The sequence below is a fragment of the Rhinoderma darwinii genome, chromosome 9 (genome assembly GCF_050947455.1).
Source record: "Rhinoderma darwinii isolate aRhiDar2 chromosome 9, aRhiDar2.hap1, whole genome shotgun sequence".
Lineage (NCBI taxonomy): Eukaryota > Metazoa > Chordata > Amphibia > Anura > Rhinodermatidae > Rhinoderma > Rhinoderma darwinii.
In genome coordinates, this window is record NC_134695.1 from 47,867,428 (window position 1) to 47,888,539 (window position 21,112).

The following is a 21,112-nucleotide window of genomic DNA, read 5'->3' on the forward strand; positions in this document are numbered from 1 at the left end:
CGGGATACTCCTCTTCAGAGACAAGAGGCAGCTGAGATGCCTACTAATCAATGTCCCACCCCCTCCATATTACACTTGTTTCCTAAAGGCGTCTAGAAGGGGAGGTATTACCTTGCAGTAGGTCTTGATAGTGGCTTTTCATAGCCAACTACCATTGAAATAGTGTGCCCCAAATGTGGTGGGATGTCAAACAGCCCCAGTGGGTCTGCTAGATGTAATAAAATGTAAGGTTTCACACTTAATGCTAAAAAAAACTAACTACAGTATGTGTAACTATTGCAACCTGCAATTAATTGATGTGGGCATATAGTGCTAGACAATATGTCAACAAGATTCCATGAGATACCCCTTGAGCGATGGCACTAGAACAGCGTCAATTGTAAAAGTTTAAGTGGATGTCCAGGATTGGAAAAACATGGCTTTCATCCCAAAAAAAAAAGTGCCACACTTGTCCTTGGATTGTGCCTGGTTTGAAGATAGATATATATATATATATATATATATATATATATATATATATATATATATAGAAAAACAAATGGATACAGCCGCACCGGTATGCTGTGGGTGCAAGCCAACGGGATAAGACTACAATCCCAATTGTATATAAGACAAAAAATAGGCAGCACTCCGTTCAGAGGAGCCTTTCTCAAGTTTTAGGCAATTGTGGAAAAATGCAGCAAAGTAAGAATGCTTTCAAAAATAGGAGTGTAAATAGTTGTTTTTTTTTTATCAATAAGCAAAATACAAAGTGAATGATCTTTACGCTTAAGGTAGTTCTTATGACATTGGCTGTATGTTTGGGGTTGTTTTCCTGCTGCAGAGTAAATTTTGAGCCAGTGAGACGCCCCCACTAATGGTATTGCTTGATGGATAAATATCTGCCTGTATTTCTCAGCATTGTACTGCTCTCCAGCCCTTCAGCAAACAAATTGCCTTCTGTTACATCCAAATATTTAAAATTTTTACTTATCACTCCAGAGCACCTGCTGCCATTTTTCCACACCCCAGTTTCTATATTTGTGTGCATAGTTGAGTCGCTTGGCCTTGTTTCCACGTCAAAGATATGGCTTTTTGGTCTCAATTTCTTCCATGAAGACCACTTCTGGCCATACATCTCCAAACAGTAGATGGGTGTACCTGGGTCCCACTGGTTTCTGCCAGTTCTGAGCTGATGGTACTGCTGAACATCTTCTGATTTTGAAGGGTAGTAAGCATCTGCCTGTTTCTTTGTGCTTCTTTAAAAGAGCTTCAACAGCACATCTTGAAACCCTAGTCTGCATCAAAATCTTTGCCTGGGAGAGACGTTGCTGATGAAGTATAACTATCTTGTGTTGATGAAGTATAACTATCTTGTGTCTTGTTGCTGTGCTCAGTCTTGACATGGTGGACATAAAACTGTCTTTCACAACCTCATCTTTGTAGCAAAGTTTGGCTATTCCTCACCCAGTTTAAGCCTCCTACACAGCTGTTTATGTTACAGTTAATGACTGTGTTTCAACCTACATATGAAAATGATGATCATTATCAACGGTTTGGTATAATCGGTTAATTGTACACCGGTTTATAATCCTACAAAATTCATGACTTTGTGCAAGTGTACTTAGAAGAATTGATGCTGTTGTGAAGGCAAAGGGTGGTCACACCAAATATAGATTTGATTTAGATTTCTCTTCTCTTCATTTACTTTGTATTTTTTTAATTGATAGCAAAAAAACTATTAACACTACCACTTCTATTCTTTTAAAGCATTTTATGTTTGCAACATTTTTCCACAACTGCCTATATGTTTGCACAGTACTGTATATATATATATATACATACACACACACACACACACACACACACACACACACACACACACACACACACACACACACACACACACACACATACAGTTAGGACCAGGATTATTTGGACAGTGACACAATCTTCATTATATGTGCTCTGCAGCACATTGGATTTGTAATGAAACAACTGAGATGCAATTGAAGTGTAGGCTTTCAGGTTTAATTCAAGGTGTTGAATAAAAATATCCTGTGAAATGTTTAGCAATTGCAACCATTTTTCTACACAGCCTCCTCATTTCAGGGGCTCCAAAGTAATTGGACAGATTAACATTACCATAAATAAAATGTTTTTTTTTTTTTAATACTTTGTAGAGAATCCTTTGCAGGCAATGACTGGTGATGTCCATGAGTTCCAGACTTCAGGCAAACACTGGGTTTCCTCCTTTGTGATGCTTTGCCAGGCCTTTACTGCAGCTGTCTTCAGTTGTTGCTTGTTTGTGGGTCTTAAGTGAAATGCAGCTCGATTAGGTTGAGATCTGGTGATTGACTTTTGCAATTGCCATTGCAGAATATTCCACTTTTTTACCTTAAGAAAACTCCTGGGTTGCTTTCGCGGTATGTTTTGGGTCATTGTCCATCTGTACTGTGAAACAACGTCTAATCAACCTTGCTGCATTTGGTTGAATCTGAGAAGAAAGTAAATCCCTGAACACTTCAGAATTGATCCGGCTGCTTCTGTCTTAAGTCACATCATCAATAAACACTAGTGAACCAGTGCCTTTGGCAGCCATGCATGCCCATGCCATCACACTGCCTCCACCATGCCATCACACTGCCTCCACCATGCCATCACACGGCCCCCACCATGTTTTACAGAGGATGTGGTGTGCTTTGGACCATGAGCCGATCCAAGCCATCTCCATACTTTCTTTCTCCCATCATTCTGGTACAGGTTGATCTTAGTTTCATCTGTCCAAAGAATGCTGTTCCAGAACTGGGCGGCTTCTTTACATGTTGTTTGGCAAAGTTTAATCTGGCCTTTCTATTTTTGAGGCTAATTAATGGTTTGCACCTTGTGGTAAACCCTCTGTATTTGCTCTCATGAAGTCTTCTCTTTATGGTAGACTTAGATACTGATTCACCTACTTCCAGGAGAGTATTCCAGGAGAGTGTTCTTCACTTGGGTACACGTTGTGAAGGGGTTTTTCTTCACCATGGAAAGGATTCTGCGATCATCCACCACTGTTGTCTTCCGTGGACAGCCAGGCCTTTTGGAATTTACGAGATCACCACTGCGCTCTTTTTTTCAAGAAGGTACCAAACTGTTGATTTGGCCACTCCTAACATTTGTGCTATCTATCTGATGTTTTTTTTTTTTCATTTTTTTCAGCCTAACGATGGTCTGTGTCACTTGCATTCAGAGCTTTTTTGACCTCATGTTGTGTATGCACAGCAACAGCTTCCAAATGCAAATGCCACACCTGGAATCACCTCCAGACCTTTTACCTGTTTAATTGATGATGGATTAATGAGGGAATAGCACATGCAGCCCATTAAATAGCTTTTGAGATAATTGTCCAATTACCTTTGACCCCTTGAAAAAGAGGCAGCTGCATACTAAAGAGCTGTAATTCCTAAACCCTTCCTCAAATTAGGATGTGAATAATCTCAAATTAAATCTAAGAGTCTGCACTTTAAGCATATATTGATTATATAACTGTATATTCAATATGTTTTGGTAAACAGCTAAAATGACAAAACTTGTGTCACTATCCAAATAATATTATATGTATATAAATATGTAATGAGAGAGAGAGACATAGAACGCGGTATCGGCACCAGGACTTCAAGGTAGATGAAAACAGGGTGGATTTATTCACCTCAAGACAGCGACGTTTCGGTTCAACAGGAACCTTTCTCCTATATATATATATATATATATATATATATATATATATATATATATACTGAATGGCCACTTTATTCGAGAAACCTGCCCTTTCACGATTAGAGCTTCCCTGTATGGAAGTTAGACATGTGATCCTGGAGTGCAGCATAAAATCAAGTGAGGAAGTTTTCCTCGGATCGGTTTCAGTGTGAATCCACATTCACACTGGAAAACTCGGAAAATCGAAACATCTGGACCACTTCAAACGAGGCAAACAGGGGGTGCACAGTCATGCAAATTGCTGCCGAATACAACGCTGGTGCTCCAGCTAACATGCCCAAATGCACAACTTGCCGTTCCTTATAATGTGGACAGTCAGTGTATGATTGTGTATACGTGTTTATATGTTACATATATAAAATTTTCAGGTTTTATTTTTATACACCTAAAAGCTAATTTTTTTCCAAGAAAAAAAGACAACATACCCTTTGAATCATAATGACAGACAATTCCATTAGATGTGCAAATGCTGAAAAGAAATAAAAAGGTATAATTAAGAAATATAAAATATTAGCAGGAAAAGATCTTTATTATGTCATCTGCATGGAACTATCGGTTGTCACTTTTGAATTAGCTTCTTAGCAGCTGATGTTAAGGCCTGATTTACACGAGCGTGTGCGTTTTGCGCGCGAAAAAAAGCTGCGTTTTGCGCGCGCAAAAGGCATTTGACAGCTCCGTGTGTCATCCGTTTATGATGCGCGGCTGCGTGATTTTCGCGCAGCCGCCATCTTAGAGATGAGGCTAGTCGACGCCCGTCACTGTCCAAGGTGCTGAAAGAGCTAACTGATCGGCAGTAACTCTTTCAGCACCCTCGACAGTGAGTTCCGATCACAATATACACCAACATGTGAATCAAAAAAAGACGTTCATGCTTACCATGAATTTCCTGCTTCCTCCAGTCCGGTCTCCCGGCCGTTGCCTTGGTGACGCGTCCCTCTCTTGTCATCCCACCTCCCAGGATGACGCGGCAGTCCATGAGACCGCTGCAGCCTGTGATTGGCTGCAGGCTGTGCTTGGCCTGTGATTGGCTGCAGCTGTCACTTGGACTGAATTGTCATCCCGGGAGGTCGGACTGGATGAAGAAGCCGGGAGTTATCGGTAAGTCAGAACCTCTTGTTTTTTTTACACGTATATGTATATTGTGATCGGAAGTCACTGTCCATGGTGCTGAACCAGTTTAACTCTTTCAGCACCGTGGACAGTGACTGTCTCCTGCCGTTGCGTACCCGAACATTTTTTGCCGGGTTCGGTCAAAACGAGTTCGGCCGAACCCGGTGAAGTTCGGTGCGCTCATCTCTAATTTGACACTCCGTTTGGATGTTTGTAAACAGAAAAGCACATGGTGCTTTTCTGTTTACATTCATCCTTTTGACAGCTCTTGCGCGAATCACGCAGTTCGCACGGAAGTGCTTCCGTGCGGCATGCATGGTTTTCACGCACCCATTGACTTCAATGGGTGCGTGATGCGCGAAAAACGCACGATTATAGAACATGTCGTGAGTTTTACGCAACGTACTCGCGCTGCGCAAAATTCACGCATCGTCTACACTGCCCCATAGACTAATATAGGTGCGTACGACACGCGTGAAAAGCACGCGCGTCGCACGCGCATATATTACGCTTGTGTAAATGAGGCCTAAAACTGTAATTATTTATTGATTGAACACGATGGCAAAACAGTTGATCATCAGTTTATCAGTTTCTAAGAAGCTAACAAAAGTGAGGACAAATATGGCTGCACTTTGCTGTTGTCCCTTTTGCAAAATTGCAACCACAACAAAATAGATGTCATGAGATGTCTATGATATATGTGTCTATGTGTGGCTATCCACACTTAGGCACGATGGAAAAAAATACCAAGCTATTTTGCGGCAAATTAACTTAACTAGACCAATGTTAACAGCACACCAGCCACAGCAAGAAAATAAACACTTCTCCTGACTTGGACAGACACAGTCTCTTATGACACGGCTCAGATCCGTAGATGATGGCTGGCTGGTTTTGCACCTGACCTTGCACACTCCCCAGGGAGGCTCCTTCCCAGTCACCCGCAAAACACACTCCAGGACACAGTCTTAGGTCCAACATCAGTGACTGTCGCTTGCGCAGTTTCATCAGGTATTCTCACACAGCTCTCCTCACAGCATCTCTTACACTAGAACTAGAAGCACCTGTAAAGAAGCAGTGGCTTCAAGTATTGTTCTGTGCAGTATCAAGTTGTTACTTCGCTTGCACTGCCATCTAGTCGACAAAACCAAAATTGCAGATACACTTACGTTAGTGTACTGCAATGTGAGATGTTAACACTTCATCTGCATATACTGTATATATGCCTTCTATGTCTTTGCGTGTCTGGAAATGTTGGTAATAATAAATTGAGAAAAGGGTATTGTGTGATGGGAATTTTTAAATAACCTCTAGCATTCTATGTTAGGCTGGGTTCACACGACCTATTTTCAGATGTAAACGAGGCGTATTATGCCTCGTTTTACGTCTGAAAATAGGGCTACAATACGTCGGCAAACATCTGCCCATTCATTTGAATGGGTTTGCCGACGTACTGTGCAGACAACCTGTTATTTACGCGTCGTCGTTTGACAGCTGTCAAACGAGGACGCGTAAAAATACAGCCTTGTCAAAATAAGTGCAGGACACTTCTTTCAGACGTAATTTGAGCCGTACTTCATTGACCTCAATGAAGCACAGCTCAAAATTTACGGCTGTCAGAGAAGCCTCGCAAAATGCGAGGAGGAGCTTTTACGTGTGAAACGAGGCAGCTGTTTTCTCCTGAAAACAGTCTGTCTTTTCAGACATAAAAGCCTGCTACCGTGTGCACATACCCTAAAGGTTTGACCTACATCTTTGCCGGCAAGGCGAAGTATGGAGCGGGATGAGCCTACTTTATACTAAGCAGGTGTTGGCTGTATATTGTCATGGAGGGTATCCATGACAATAGCAACCACGACATTTAAGTTGTTAGAAAGAGGGGTTCGGCCCGCTATGATGTGCCATAGGTCCCCTCGGCAACAGGATCGTGGAGTGCCGATGGTTGTCACAGCAGCCATGGGGCATAATTGAAGCCCCAAGGTCTGCCAAAGACAGGGCTCAATAGGAGAAAGGTTAAAATCTGGTCTGCCAGAGGCAGGGCTTAATAGGAGCCTGTCAAAATCACAACATACTTTGTATGGGAGCACGGGCCGAAAATGCGGGTGGCTGTTCGCAGTCGTCGGTGCAAGGCCGTGCCCGCAATCAATGGCAGTGATTACGGTTAGGCCGTGTGCATGAAGCCAAAGAAGTAGAAAAAAAACTTTTCCTATTTTACCCCTAAAGCATTATGAAAAAAATAAAATAAACGTAACTGGTATTGCCGAGTCTGTAAAAGTCCGGACTGTTACAATATAAGATTATTTAGCCCGCAGTAAACACAGTAAAAAAAAGAAATCTAATAAAAAGTGATCAAACAGTTCTATGAACCCTAAAATGGTACCATTAAAAACTACAGCTCGCTCAGGACTCACACTGCTCAATCGACTAAAAAAAATATGGCTCTCAGAATATGGAGACACAAATTTTTTTTAGTAGTAAAAAAAAATGAACTATATCAATTTGGTATCGCTATAATCGTATTGACCCACAGAATAAAGTTAACATGTCACTGTATTGCACGGTAAACACCGAAAAACTAAAAACAAAAAACAATGCAGGAATCGCTGTTTTTTCCCATTCCACCCCACAAAGAATTTTTTTTCCAGTTTTCTAGTACATTATGTGGTAAAATAAATAGAGCCATAAAAACATAGAAATCGACACGCCCTCATGCGGATTTATCAACGAAAAAATAAAAAAGTTATAGCATTTGGAAGGAAGGGAGGAGAAAGCAAAATGAAAATCCGAAAAATGGATGCGGCAGGAAGGGGTTGATGTAGGTGTCTTTTTCCAGCGCTAACGAAAATTACATTGCAGTTGTGTTCATAAATGGCACCAGTTACAGCCGGCTTGACTAGCCATAGAGTTTTCTATTAAGTTCTTGTGACATCTAAAAATTTTCTTTGAGATACCACCATTTTTGCTGTCATAGCAATGAAAATGCAAGTGATGCTATTGATTTATGATAATCAATGTGCACAAATTGAAGCCAGGAAAAGGTGTGTTCAAATTGCTAAGCAGTGTCCGGCTGCCATTTTGGGTTTGATTGTACAAATGCAGCTGGCAGAAGCTATAGGATACACCAAAAGGCTAAGGGTATGTTCACACGCTTACTAAACAAAGGGAAAACAGCTCCTGATTTTCAGCCATTTTTTAATCAAAATCTCGTTTTTGGCGGCGTTTTTTACGGCCGTTTTTGGAGCTGTTTTTCTATAGAGTCAATGAAAAACGGCTCCAAAAACGGCCCAAGAAGTCATATGCACTTCTTTTTCGCGGGCGTCTTTTTACATGGCGTTTTTGGAAAACGGCCACGTAAAAAATGCCCCGTCGGAACAGAACGCCGTAATTCCCATTGAAACCAATGGGCAGATGTTTGTAGGCGTTCTGCTTCCGATTTTTCAGCGGTTTTTCTGGACGTTTACGGCCTGAAAAACGGCTGAAAACACTGCGTATGAACATACCCTTAGAATGATGAAAATGAAGTGAATGACTTTTCAGTTGACAGGTTCACACTGCGTGTATTTGACACTTTTTTTTGCGTATTTTACGTGTCAAAAACCGCAGAAAAAAACGCTTGATTACGCTTGATTTTGCAGGTTTAGAGGGATTTGTGTGTGTGTGTTGGGGGGGGGGCTCGCCGCTGATTCTTCAAAACAGCTGATAAGCGGCTATGAAGGGTCAGCGGCGCCCATGCATACTCCGCTGCACAAAAATAGGACACAGCTCTGCTGCGCACACTACACACACAGCTCTGCTGCGCAAGCTCACACACACAGCACTGCAACATACAGATACATACTCAGCTCTGCTGAACACATGCACAATCAGCTCTGCTGCACACACACACTCAGTTCTGCTACACACACACACTCAGCTCTGCTGCACACACACAGACACACACTCAGCTCTGCTGCACACACACACACACACACACAGCTCTGCTACATACGAACACACACTCAGCTCTGCTGCATAAAGACACACACTCAGCTCTGCTGCACACACACACACACACACACTCACACACAAACACACTCAGCTCTGCTACATACAGACACACACTCAGCTCTGCTACACATACACACACTCAGCACTGCTACATACAGACATATTCAGCTGTGCTACACACAGACTCACACTCAGCTCTGCTACATACAGACACACACTCAGCTCTGCTACATACAGACACACACTCAGCTCTGCTACATACAGACACACACTCAGCTCTGCTACATACAGACACACACTCAGCTCTGCTGCACACACACAAGTTCTTGCCGCCTACGCTCCTCTTCCTTGCGCCTTCGCTTCATTGAACATATGGCCGGAAGTCGTCATCTTACTGTCGGCAGCGGCTTCCGTTCCACATGATTTTTCAGCGGTTTTTCGGGACATTTACGCATGCACAGTTACCACACAGACGGCACACGCTCCTGAGAATGGAACGGCTCCCGTTCTCATTCTCTATGGGATTGTATGTGCCTTATAGCATCTTAGTATGTGTCGTTAATCGACACATACAGAAATGAAAAAAATGGCAGCCCCCATAGAGAAGTAAAAGTATGAATTTAAAGTGACAACATAAATAAATAATTTTTTTGTTTATATTATATAAAAAGCAATATAAATACAAAAAAAAATCATGACACCTTCCCTTTAAGGATCTTCGGTATAGCCTAAAAATATGCAGTTTTATATTGTTCTGTGCCTACACAACTCATTCACACTTTACATCTTGTAGAAATGGAAATGTTTTTGCAATATTGTCCCATGAAGTTTCGCTTCACTTTTTTTTTTTTTTTCTCATATTATAAGTTACATTATAAGTCTATTCTAGAAAATACCACAGGAAGGCTAAACATTTTACCAGATTTCACAGATACTGCAGGATTCAACCTTCTCTCCAACTTTGTAGTAATTATCTTCTTTGTCCAGACAACCGCACTGGGCTACACATTGCATTTCATCTTCGTTAAAGTAGGGTTTATCTTCAGGGCACTTGGGGTAACAGCCTATCAGACATAATATAATATACCTAATTAAAATAATAAAAGCAAAATAAAAGGAGTGAAAAACATATGGAAATAGCACACTATTTCTAGTGAAAAAATAATTTGGACTGCCTCTCAAATTAAAAATCTATAATCTTTAATATTGCTATAATACTAAATATTGCTAAATGGTGTCTAGTCATAAAGGGTAAAAATAAATCACCTGGTCATTAAAGGGGTATTCCATCTCGGTATTCCCTCATGGGAGCTATGGCAACAGTGTAGCTCCCTGTAGAATGCGGTTTCTGTTATTCACGTTCACATCTATGGGATTAACAAAAACAGCCTAGCTCAGCATGCTCGACTGCTTCTGTACTCCCGGCTACCATGTAAACCACCGAAGCCCAGAAACAGTGGTAGAAGGTAGAAGCGGATCGCATCTATTGGACATTTATGCATATCCTGTAAATATGCCATAAATGCGCGATATGGGAATACCCCTTTAAATGGTTAATTTTCCTTGGTGATGGTGAATAAATAACTTAAGATATATAAGATACAAAAAATAGTTCAGTATTTTGCATATCCATCTTTTGCCTTCCCAAATTCCAAACACAGTTAATAGTCTGCACAAGAAAAAGAGTCCAATACTATCATATATCTAAAAATGCCATACTTTATTAAATCACATATTAAACTGATAATGCCTACTGTAAAAGCAGAGACTAGAAAACTGGACTTCATCATAAAATCTAATTGTTACAAAAACAGGTGGCTGTTAGTGATCATGTCCATACCATACCCATATATATAATATGTTTAACACAAAGGTTTAATAAGTATATCATGGGGGGGTCATTGAGGAGGGTACCAAACGTATTTTAAGTATATCGTGCTTGTAGCATCCATGGCCGTGGGCCGTCGGGTTTACTCACCTCCCGACGCCCGCAGCCATGGATCTGTGAGCGATGGTCCCCATCTCCTTCCTAGGAGATACCAGCGCTCACTTCCGATCCGGTACGCTGTGTCCCATAGGGTGCGCGCGCATGCTCGTGCCCTCTCCTAAAGGGCCAGCGCGTGCACATGAAAACAATCATCATCATCAACCCACATGATTTCCTGGTCTATAAGAAGGCCCCGGCACTTCTGATCCTTGCCTGAGCGTTGTTAGTATATCCCAAGTCTTGCAAATGGTCCCGTAGTGTTTCCCGTTCCAGTTGTTACCCGTGCCCTTTACCTGTTCCTGTATCCCGTGCTGTATTCTTGTTCCTGTGCCTACTAGTGTTGGAGTCGTGTCCTACTGCACCTGCTGTCGTTTGCCATGTCCAGTGTCCTCTGCCACATCTTGTACTGCCCGCCACGTCTGGCGCAACCTGCTGCACCGACCTCCATCTGTGCTGAAGCCACAGCCACTGTCTGGACTAGTTCAGGTACCCGAGTGTTACGAACTGCCATATACTTTTGTATAGACTGAGACCTGGTCAGCTGCCTCTCTGCTACGGCGGAGCGGCCTAGTGGGTCCACATACCCTGTGATCGTGACAGTGTTGATAAGTAAACCATACACTCTATCTTGTCACATGCCACCAGACATCAGTGAAAAGTACTATATATGTCTATAACCTAAAGCAGAAATGTCTATAATAGCAACCACTAAGTAATATAAATAATCAAGGTTAGGAATGTACCTTACCCATAGTTTGGTCAACCTGAAAAATAGGAACAATGTGCTCGCCAACACAAGTTTCGGGTGAATGATTTCTTCAGGGGCCACATAGCAAAAAATGACTGTACATCACAGCCGCAAGGGGAGAGTATGGAGCAGGCTCATGGGCTTATCCTGCTCCCTACTCAGCGGTGGTCAGCTGTATGTTACAGCCAACACTTCACTGCAACGGCCGGGATTGTAGATTCTATTAACCATTGCCAGAGGACCCAGTAAATAGCAGTATATTGTAACAGCGATCAAACTGTGGCTTGATCAAATCCCCTGGGGAAAATAAATCAATATGTAAAGAAAAAACTGTTAACTATTGGAGGACTGAGACATTTTTTGCTTTTTAATTTAAATTTTTTACTCCCCGGCTTCCTAGAGCCATCACTTTTCTATTTTTCATCAAAGGAGTGGTATGAGGGCTTATTTTTTGCGTAAGGAGTTGTAGTTTCTATTGGCACCATATAAAGTAACATATAATGTACTGGGAAACTAAAAACAAATTCTTTGTGGGCTGAAATTGAAAAAAAAATCCTCGATTGTTTTTTCGGTTTCGTTTTTACGGCTTTCACTGTGCGGTAAAACAAACATCAGCTTAATTTTTTTCTGCAGCTCAATACGATTACGATGATATCAAATTTATATAGTTTTTTTTAATATTCTACTACTTTTACAAAAAAAAAGAGCCATAACGTTTTTTATTTTTTGAGTGGTGCGAGGAGCTAGCTCTGAACCCCGCCGATTAACCCCTTAGATGCCACGGTCAGGAGCGACCGCAGCATCTAAGTGGCTTGTAGCCGATTGGCACGCCTGCACCGCAATAACGGGGTGTCGATGATTGCTATGGCAACCAGAGGCATTACAATGGCCTCCATGTCTGCCATGTACGGAAGTCTATTAAGCCATGCCAGAGGCAGGGCCTAATAGGCTTCCTCACGGTGTAAAACTGACAGTTGTAATATATTGCACTGCATACAGTAGGTAGTGCAATGTATTAGAATAGCTATCGGGGGTTCAAACCTTCAAGTCCCCTAGTGGGACTAAAAAATAGAAAAATAGCTTAAAAAGGCAAAAAAAATTATTCTTTTTACTATTGGGAAAAAAAGAAGCTATAAATAACTGGTACCGTCACCTCTGTAACAGCCTGAACTATAAAAATATTATAATATTTATACTGTGTGGGCAACACCATAAAAAAAACCTAAACAAATATGATAGAATTGCTGTTTTTTTGTCAACCTTGCCTTCTAAATTAGAATAAAAAGTGATCAAAACGTTGCTATTATCTTTAAAACCGGGAAACACAGCTTAATAATTAGAGAACTGTCTTTTAATGGTGGCACAAATTGGGCACAACATATCAAACACTCAAATGTCGTATCCATGGAAAAATTGCCATTTTTACTCTTCAACATCCAATGCACACTAGGGTCAGCATGCCACGTGAATACCTTGAGGGGTGTAGTTTCCAAAGTAATGTCACTTCAGGGAGGTTTCCACTATTTTGGGCCCACAGGGGCTTTGCATATGCAACATGGTGCCCAAAGAACAATCTAGCAAAATCTGCCCTCCAAAATCCAAATGGCGCTACTTCCCTTCTGAACTCTACTGTGCACCCAAACTGCTTTTTATGACCACATTTGGGGTAATGCTGTATTGAAAAGAAATTGCTCAAAAATTTTTGGGGTGCCTTTCTCCTTTATTTTTGGTGAAAATGAAAAATTTTAGCTAAATTGACATTTTAACCATTATCTGCACCACAACGTACTATGGGGGATTATGTTTGGAGCGGGCTCACCCACTAAGGCGCCGCGATACGTTGCATGTGTTAACTGTGTATTACAGCTGACACCCGAGACTAACGACCAGGAACAGCGATCGAGGGATGCCGATGGTTGCAGTATATTGTACAAGTGATCCAACAATCGCTGGTTCAAGTCCCCTAGGGGGACTGATAATATGTGTAAAAAAAAAGATTAAGTGTTAAAAAAAAGCCGCATTTTTCCTCTAAAGTAATATAAATAATAAACAAAATTGGCATTGCCATGTCTGTAAAAGTCTGCACTATTACAATATGCCATTATTTAAACCGCACGGTGAACGCCATAAAAAATATTAAATTAAAACTCCAGAATCACAGTTTTTGTTTTTTGGTCACTTCAAATCCCACAAAAAATGAAATAAAAAGTGATCAAAAAGTCTCATGTAGTCTAAAATGAAATAGAAACTACATGGACCCGCAAAAAATAAGCCCTTATAGCGCTCAAATAAATAAGTTATTCTCAGAATGTGGCGACAGTAGACAAATTTTATTTTTAATAATTAGTTTCTTCCTTGTAAAAGTAGTAAAACATATAAAAAACGATATAAAGTTGGTATTGCCGTAATCGTATTGACTGGTAGCATAAAGTTAATATACAATTTTTACCATATGGTGAAAGCCGTAAAAACTAAACCCCTCAGAAGATTGAGGAATCACAGTTTTTTTCCTATTCCACCCCACAATTAATTTTTTTCCAGGTTCCCAATACAGTATATGGTACAGTAAATGATTCCATTAAAACTACAACTCGTCCCGCAAAAAACAATTCTTTATATGGCTTTAACTAGAAGTAATGACGAAAAAAGCACGGCGCCATAGTAGTGCAGATCACCAGGAGATATTGTGATGAACTCTTATGGTTGTGCAGCCAAAAAACACAACGCTATAATAATTACGGGAAGGACCATAAAACCACTGCAGCCATGTACACAAAACCGGTAACTGAAAATAGTAACCGCTGGGATGGATTGTAAAAGACAAAAAAATTTCAATTTGTGAACCATGGTGGCACTGCTGGTATGAGGTTGAAAAACAATATAGGAGATATAAGGAATGTCATAAACTTTAATGCAAGAGGCTCTATGGTTCACTAATTAGTATTTTTTTTCTCTTTTACAATTCATATGGCTTTATCGACAGAAAAATAAAAAAAAGTTATGGCTTTTGGAATGTGGGGAGGAAACAATGAAAATCCCGAAAATGGCTGTGACAGGAAGGGGTTACTGAAAAAAAATTCATTTTTCTAATTCTAATAAAATATATGAAACACCTGTGGAGTCAAAATGCTCACTACACCACTAGATGAATTCCTTCCAATATTTAGTCTTTTTGGGGGGTTTCTTATGTTTAGTTATCTCAAGGCCTCTGCCAACCTGACATTTTGCCTAATTCTAATAAAAAGGAGGCCCCAAAATCCACAATGTGCTCATTTCTGAGGCCTGTGTTGTCTAGTAGCACAATAGGGCCACATAGGGAATATTTTTAAAAACAACAGAATCAGGGTAATAAATATTAAGGGCCTGCAATGACGCTATTGTTTCCATGAAAAAAATGGAAACTTTATGGAATGGAAACAAACGGAAACCAACTCCAATGGAAGCATTACCATTGAAATCAATGGTCATTCAAACGGAAGTTATAGTTTCCGTTCGGATTTCCGTTCATCAATTCTGCCGATGGAAAGGTTGAACGGAACCAATGAATGGAAACAAAACACTGATGTGAACAGGCCCTAAGTTGTATTTTTCAGTTAACACTTGCTGTGTTAAAATTAAATATCTGCAAAAAAAAAATGAATGTTCAAATTTCACCTTTGCGTTGCTTTAATTCCTGTGAAACGCCTAAAGGGTTAAGAGATTTCCAAAATGCTGTGTTAAATACTTTGAGGGGAGCCGTTTTTAAAATGGGGTGATTAATAGGGGTTTCTAACATATAGACCCCTCAAAGCCTCAGAACAGTATTGGTCCCAAAAAAAATAAGTTTTGTAAATGGTCTTGAAAATGGGAAAAATTACTGTTAAGCTTAAAATGTAGACATATGGGAATTGTTTATTAGTAACTCTTTTATGTGGTATAACTATCTGTGTTACAAGCAGAGAAAACGTAATTTTGAAGGATTCAAATTTTTCCTAATTTTCAATAAATTTTGGTGTTTTTTAAAAATAAACAATGAATGTATTAACCAAAATTTACTACTAACATAAAGAACAATGCATCCTGAGAAAACATTCTCAGAATCGCTTAATTAAGTAAAAGCATTCTAAAGTTATAACCACGTAAAGTGAGACATGTCAGATATAAAAAAAATCAAGCTCTGTCAGGAGGGTGAAAACTGTCTGTGACCGCAAGGGGTTAAAAATCACTAAGTGTAAATATTTTATTTCAATCTTGTTTACCAGTCACGTAGAGTAGAGGAAACCTTCGAAGTGGCATCGGAAAAAGGATTTGTTTTACCTATTTAGTCATATCCATACAGTACAAAATAATAACTTCAAAGTAAAATCCTGACATCCACCCAATAATAAGATAAAAGTTCAACGTCAGTTCTATCTTCGATTTCTACTGCTATTGTTAGATCAATATATACCGCAGACTATTGATGAAAAATATTCCAAATTTACTGGACATAATAAAGTAATGGATCTTACCTTCTAAACCTTTGAGGTTAGACGTGCATAAGCCATTTGGATTCCTGCAGGTTTTCATGCAGTGACCACCACAAGACATATAGTGCCAGTCGCACTGACCTTCTTTATTGTAGAAATCACAAAAAAGAGCTGGTGTGTCCAAAAAAGAAAACATATATTACTGACCAGGTATAGGTTGTTTTATGACTATTTGTGTATTTTGACCACGCATTTCATTTGTTTTTTTTTAGTCCCGCATGACATATATACCTAATTTATTTTGTCATGTATATTGTATAAAGATACACGGCATGTGTACTGTATGTGACTATTGCTATGGTAGTTTTTATTGAGGGAGGTTATGATCCCCTTGTAGGACTATTGCCATTTTTCTTTTTTTCATTTTCATTTTTTCCTTCTTGCCGTATCTGGGCTTGTTTTTTTTGACGAGTTATAGTTTTTTTGACGGCACCATTTATTGTACCATATAATATTCTGAAAAACGGAAAACAAATTCTTTGTGGGGTGGAAAAAAAAACCTGAAATTTCTCCATTGTTTGTTGGGTTTTGCTTTTACAGCATTTACCGTGTGGTAAAAATATCACGTTAACTTTATTCCAATGGTCTATTCTATTACAGCGATACCAAATTTATAAAACATATTTTTCCGATTTACTACTTTTACAAAGAAAAACAATCCGTTTAAAAAATGTGATAAAAAAAAACTAGATTCTGATAGTCATAACGTTCTTATTTTTTTCGTTGATGGAGCGCTGTTAGGGCTTTTTTTCTTGCTTTTTTTTTTTACGATGCTCATCCTGCAGGCTAAATGTTTATTTTTTTATTTGTTATATGACTTTAGAGGAAAAATGGGAGTAGGGGTTTATTTTGAGCTGTTAAGATTTCTGTTTTGCATATTAAAAACTTTATTGAACTCTTTTTCACATTTTATTTTGGGCTCCTCTAGGGGAGTTAAACAAGTGATCATTACATCGCTGGTACAATACGTACACTGCAATACTTATGTTGCAGTGCATTGTGCTATTTAGTGGAGGCAAGTCTTAATAGGAATATAAAGATGGCAGACCTTGGGCCTTCACCAGGCCGACAGGCCACCATGACAACCATCGGCATCTCAATTAGGTGACTGAGGGGGACACCCCATTTTTGTAACTGTTTGGATGTGGATTCTTAGTAGTTTAACAGCCGGGATCTAAACTATCGTATTCCTCCTCCTGCTCCATGAAGGACAGTGCTGTCATGGTGCAAAAATGGGTTAAAAATATATGTAAATAACTGACGAGGTTTTGCATCTTTCTTTTCTTAATTTTAAACTTGTGTTCAAATGTATGTTTCTACAGTTTTTATTGTTGTTTGCATTAAAATGGTAAAAGGAAAACAACTGTACCAAATTGGTTATGAAAAAAAACAAAAAACACTTTTCTAGACAATAAAGACATGAAAAAAATGTACAGGTCAAAAGTCAGCAGCAATTTCGCTTTAGTATTCCATGACAACACATGTACACAAGTATTTTAGTAGTGCTACCTTTTCATGAAGACATGGTGTCATATTTACTAAGGCTTCATTCACATCCGCGTCGGGGCTCCGTTCATGGGATGCATCGGAGCTTTCCGTCAGGGGAACCCATGAACGGAACCCTAACTGATTGATTAATTTCAATGTTGACAAATTTGGTGCAAATGTTTTCAGTTTGTGCCTGTTGTGCAAGTGTTCCGTAGTTTTGACAGAGTGAATAGCACAGTTGACTATGGTATTGATTCTGTCAAAATGACAAAACCCTTACACAACAGTGACAACATTGACAAACAGAAACCATTTGCACCAGATCCGTCACCATTGAAATCAATGGTGATGCAAACGGAAACCTATGGTTTCCGTTTGATTCAGTCAGGGTTCCATTCAGGGGTTTCCCTCACGTAAAGCTCCGATGGAACTCATAAACAGAGTCCCGACGCAGATGTGATTGAAGCCTTATACTAATATTTTTCTATGCTGTGTTTGCTATATTCATAAATATATTGCAGCTATTGAGTTCCAACAGGTTTAAGCTCTGTTCATATCTGTGTTGGGGTCCCATTCTGACATTCCGTCAGAGGTTTCTGTCAGGACGGGACCCTGAGCAGACACAAACTGACACTGACGGAAACCAGAAGTTTCCGTTTCTATCACCATTAATTTCAATGGTGACAGAGCCGGTGCCCGTGGTTTCCGTTTGTCTCTTTTGTGCACCGGATCCGTCGTTTTGCCGGAAGCAATAGCGTAGTCGACCCAAAAACTTCCGAAAACGCCTTCCATTGATTTCAATGGGAGGCGGAGGTGTTTTTTTTCCCACGAGCGGTAAAACCGGCTCCCAGGGAAGAGAAGCAACATGCCCTATCTTCGGGCGTTTACATCTCTGACCTACCCTTGACATCAATGGGAGGCAGAGAAAGCATTTACGCGGAATACGCGGATTAACATCTGCATCAAAATTCCAGACGGAATTTTGAGACAGAATTTTCTGCCTGCAAAAAAACTCTGTGTGAACAGGGCCTAAGACTTTGTTTTTAATTCACTGAAATTCAACAGCAAATTATTGATACAAGGGGAAAATTTTATCAATTATAGGTTTATTAGTAAAGATTAATTTATAGGAGTACAAACCTATTTTCTTACAGCTCTACTTACGGCAGATAGTTGGAGATCTCCACTCAATACACACACAGGCCTCACTACAAGCTTGGGCATAAGCTGACACTGCAGTACAGTAGCAATCACAGTCGCCTCCCATATCACAAGCACATGTGTCTTTAATACAAGCCTCGTAATATTTCTCAGGGTCAACCTGTTATAAAAGTATCAGAGTTAGCATAAAGTTAGAGTAAAGTAAGCTAGTTCTGTAAAAATAATATAACCCCTTAGCATATTACCTCACTGTGGCATGATGCAAATACACGGCTGAGAATAATGTTGCATAGTTTCTGTGCCCAGGCTATCCTGTATGGATTAGCAACACAAGGATCCCTGGACATGTAGACTTCTGGACAGTAGGGGGAAAACTTCCAGCTATCTCTAAACTGTTTCACGTCTTCAACTACACATTGACTCCTTGTGGTAAAATCATTTTTGCTATTATCATCGAAGTTTCCACAAAGACCACACACCTTCCCCTAGTTAGAAAATTGACAGGTTAATATACAGATTCAGACAGGGAACACATGTTAATTGTTAATAAGCAATACATGCATGCTAAAACTAACAAGAACTCACCAGGTAGATCTAGATGGGGAAATCTGTGAAATGTTAATTATAAACTTTCTTCTGTTGTGTTATTATTTTGTTTTGTTTTTAAGGTTTTTCATCTCTTTCCCATCCCACTTCCCCTTTCCCATCCCTTGGTTGAACTTGATGGACATGTGTCTTTTTTCAACCGTACAAACTATGTAACTATGTAACCAAAAACTATTTTTTTTATATTTATATATGAATAAAATTGTACAATCAGGGCTGGGGCAACGTATTTTGGTATCCCAGGCATATATGGCAAAATGCGCCCCACACCCACTTGCATGCATAAAATCCATACACTGAGGTTGCTTACACATTGCGATTGCAGTGTCCGTTTGCCGTCTGCACTGGAAAAGCTTCTGACACATACATCACATATATCCATAGGTTACTATTCACTCGATGGAGGCCAAAAGAGTGTCCTTTTGGCCTCCGTCGGCTAGTATATGTTAGTATACATTTATTTTAATTTTTTTGTGCTGCATGGAATAGTGCAGTCTGTGCAGTATGCCACAAAACTACAGCTCCCAATATGACCTGAACAATGGTAAAGGTATGCTGGGAGTTGCTTTTCACAAAAAATAATGGTACCACCCATCTTCTCGCTTCAGATCATACAAGTGACTACAGTACTGATCAGACGCAGTCAGAAGTGGAATAAAAATTTCCATTCAATGAATTACAGGTGATGTCTTTTCTGATTTCATTCGTTCTCATTTCTTATCTTCTCTACCTGGTCCAGACCGCAATTGCAACTTTTCCTAAGCACGACTCATCTCTGCAGTTTGTCGATCAGATGTCTTTTGACCCTCTATTTTCCAACACATCTGCACCCTAACATAAAATCCTTATAGTGCCACACATTGTGCCCCTATATATAATAGTATCATACACTGTGCCCCTAAATATAATTTCAACATACACTGTGCCTCTGAATTTAAACGCAACATACAATATGCCCCGGAATATAATAGCAACATACATGGCACATGAATATAAAAGCAACATGCACTGTGCCCCAAATATAATAGCAACATGCACTGTGCTCCCTAAATGTACCACCACACATTGTACCTCTGGCAATATTTGCTTCACACATTGTGCCCCCTAAAAATAAATAGCCAAACACATGGTGCTTCATAAAAATTATAGCACATGATGTCTCCCCTGAAAAGGGCCATAGACTGTGCCCCATGTAAATGCAAGACTTGTTCCCTGAAAATAAAGCATCATACACACACACACACAGTGACCCATAAATATATTTCCACATGATGTGCCCCCTAAATATAGTTCCACATGCTCAGTGCCCCCTGTAGATAGTGCCATGCTCTTAGTGCCCCTGTAGATAGTGCCACATCTTCAGTGCCCCCTGTAGATAGTGCCACATGCTCAGTGCCCCCTGTAGATAGTGGCTCAAGCTCAGTGCCACCTGTAGATAGTGACACATGCTCAGTGCCTCTGTAGATAGTGACACATGCTCAGTGCCCCCTTTATATAATGCCACACGCTCTATGTCCCATGTAAATTGTGCTAGATGTTGTGTCATCCCTGTAGATAGTGGCACATACTCTTTTTCCCTAAAAATAGTGCCACAGGCTCCCTGTCCCCTGTAGATAGTGGCACAGGCTTTACATACTCATAAGTTTACATACTCACATGTCCCCGAACCTACGCTGTTATTCAGAAATGCAGGACTAATCTCTCCTGGCTCAGCCTGCTATTGTGGAACGACACATCCTACCGCCTGCATCACCAAAAAAAAATCACGGTGTGAAGGGCCCT

At 40.1% G+C, this 21,112-nt stretch overlaps 1 protein-coding gene across 1 annotated transcript in view; it reads right to left on the minus strand.

Moving 5' to 3' along the window:
* Positions 1 to 21,112, minus strand: part of LOC142660177 (mucin-5B-like) — a 79,052-nt gene that overhangs the window by 38,247 nt on the left and 19,693 nt on the right. Inside the window, exons 6-10 of the mRNA XM_075836758.1 lie at positions 18,970 to 19,209; positions 18,728 to 18,884; positions 16,058 to 16,186; positions 9,752 to 9,896; positions 4,164 to 4,207 (exon numbers count right to left, since the gene is read on the minus strand). Coding sequence (XP_075692873.1) covers positions 4,164 to 4,207; positions 9,752 to 9,896; positions 16,058 to 16,186; positions 18,728 to 18,884; positions 18,970 to 19,209 — 715 coding nt within the window. The remainder of the gene's footprint in view (positions 1 to 4,163; positions 4,208 to 9,751; positions 9,897 to 16,057; positions 16,187 to 18,727; positions 18,885 to 18,969; positions 19,210 to 21,112) is intronic.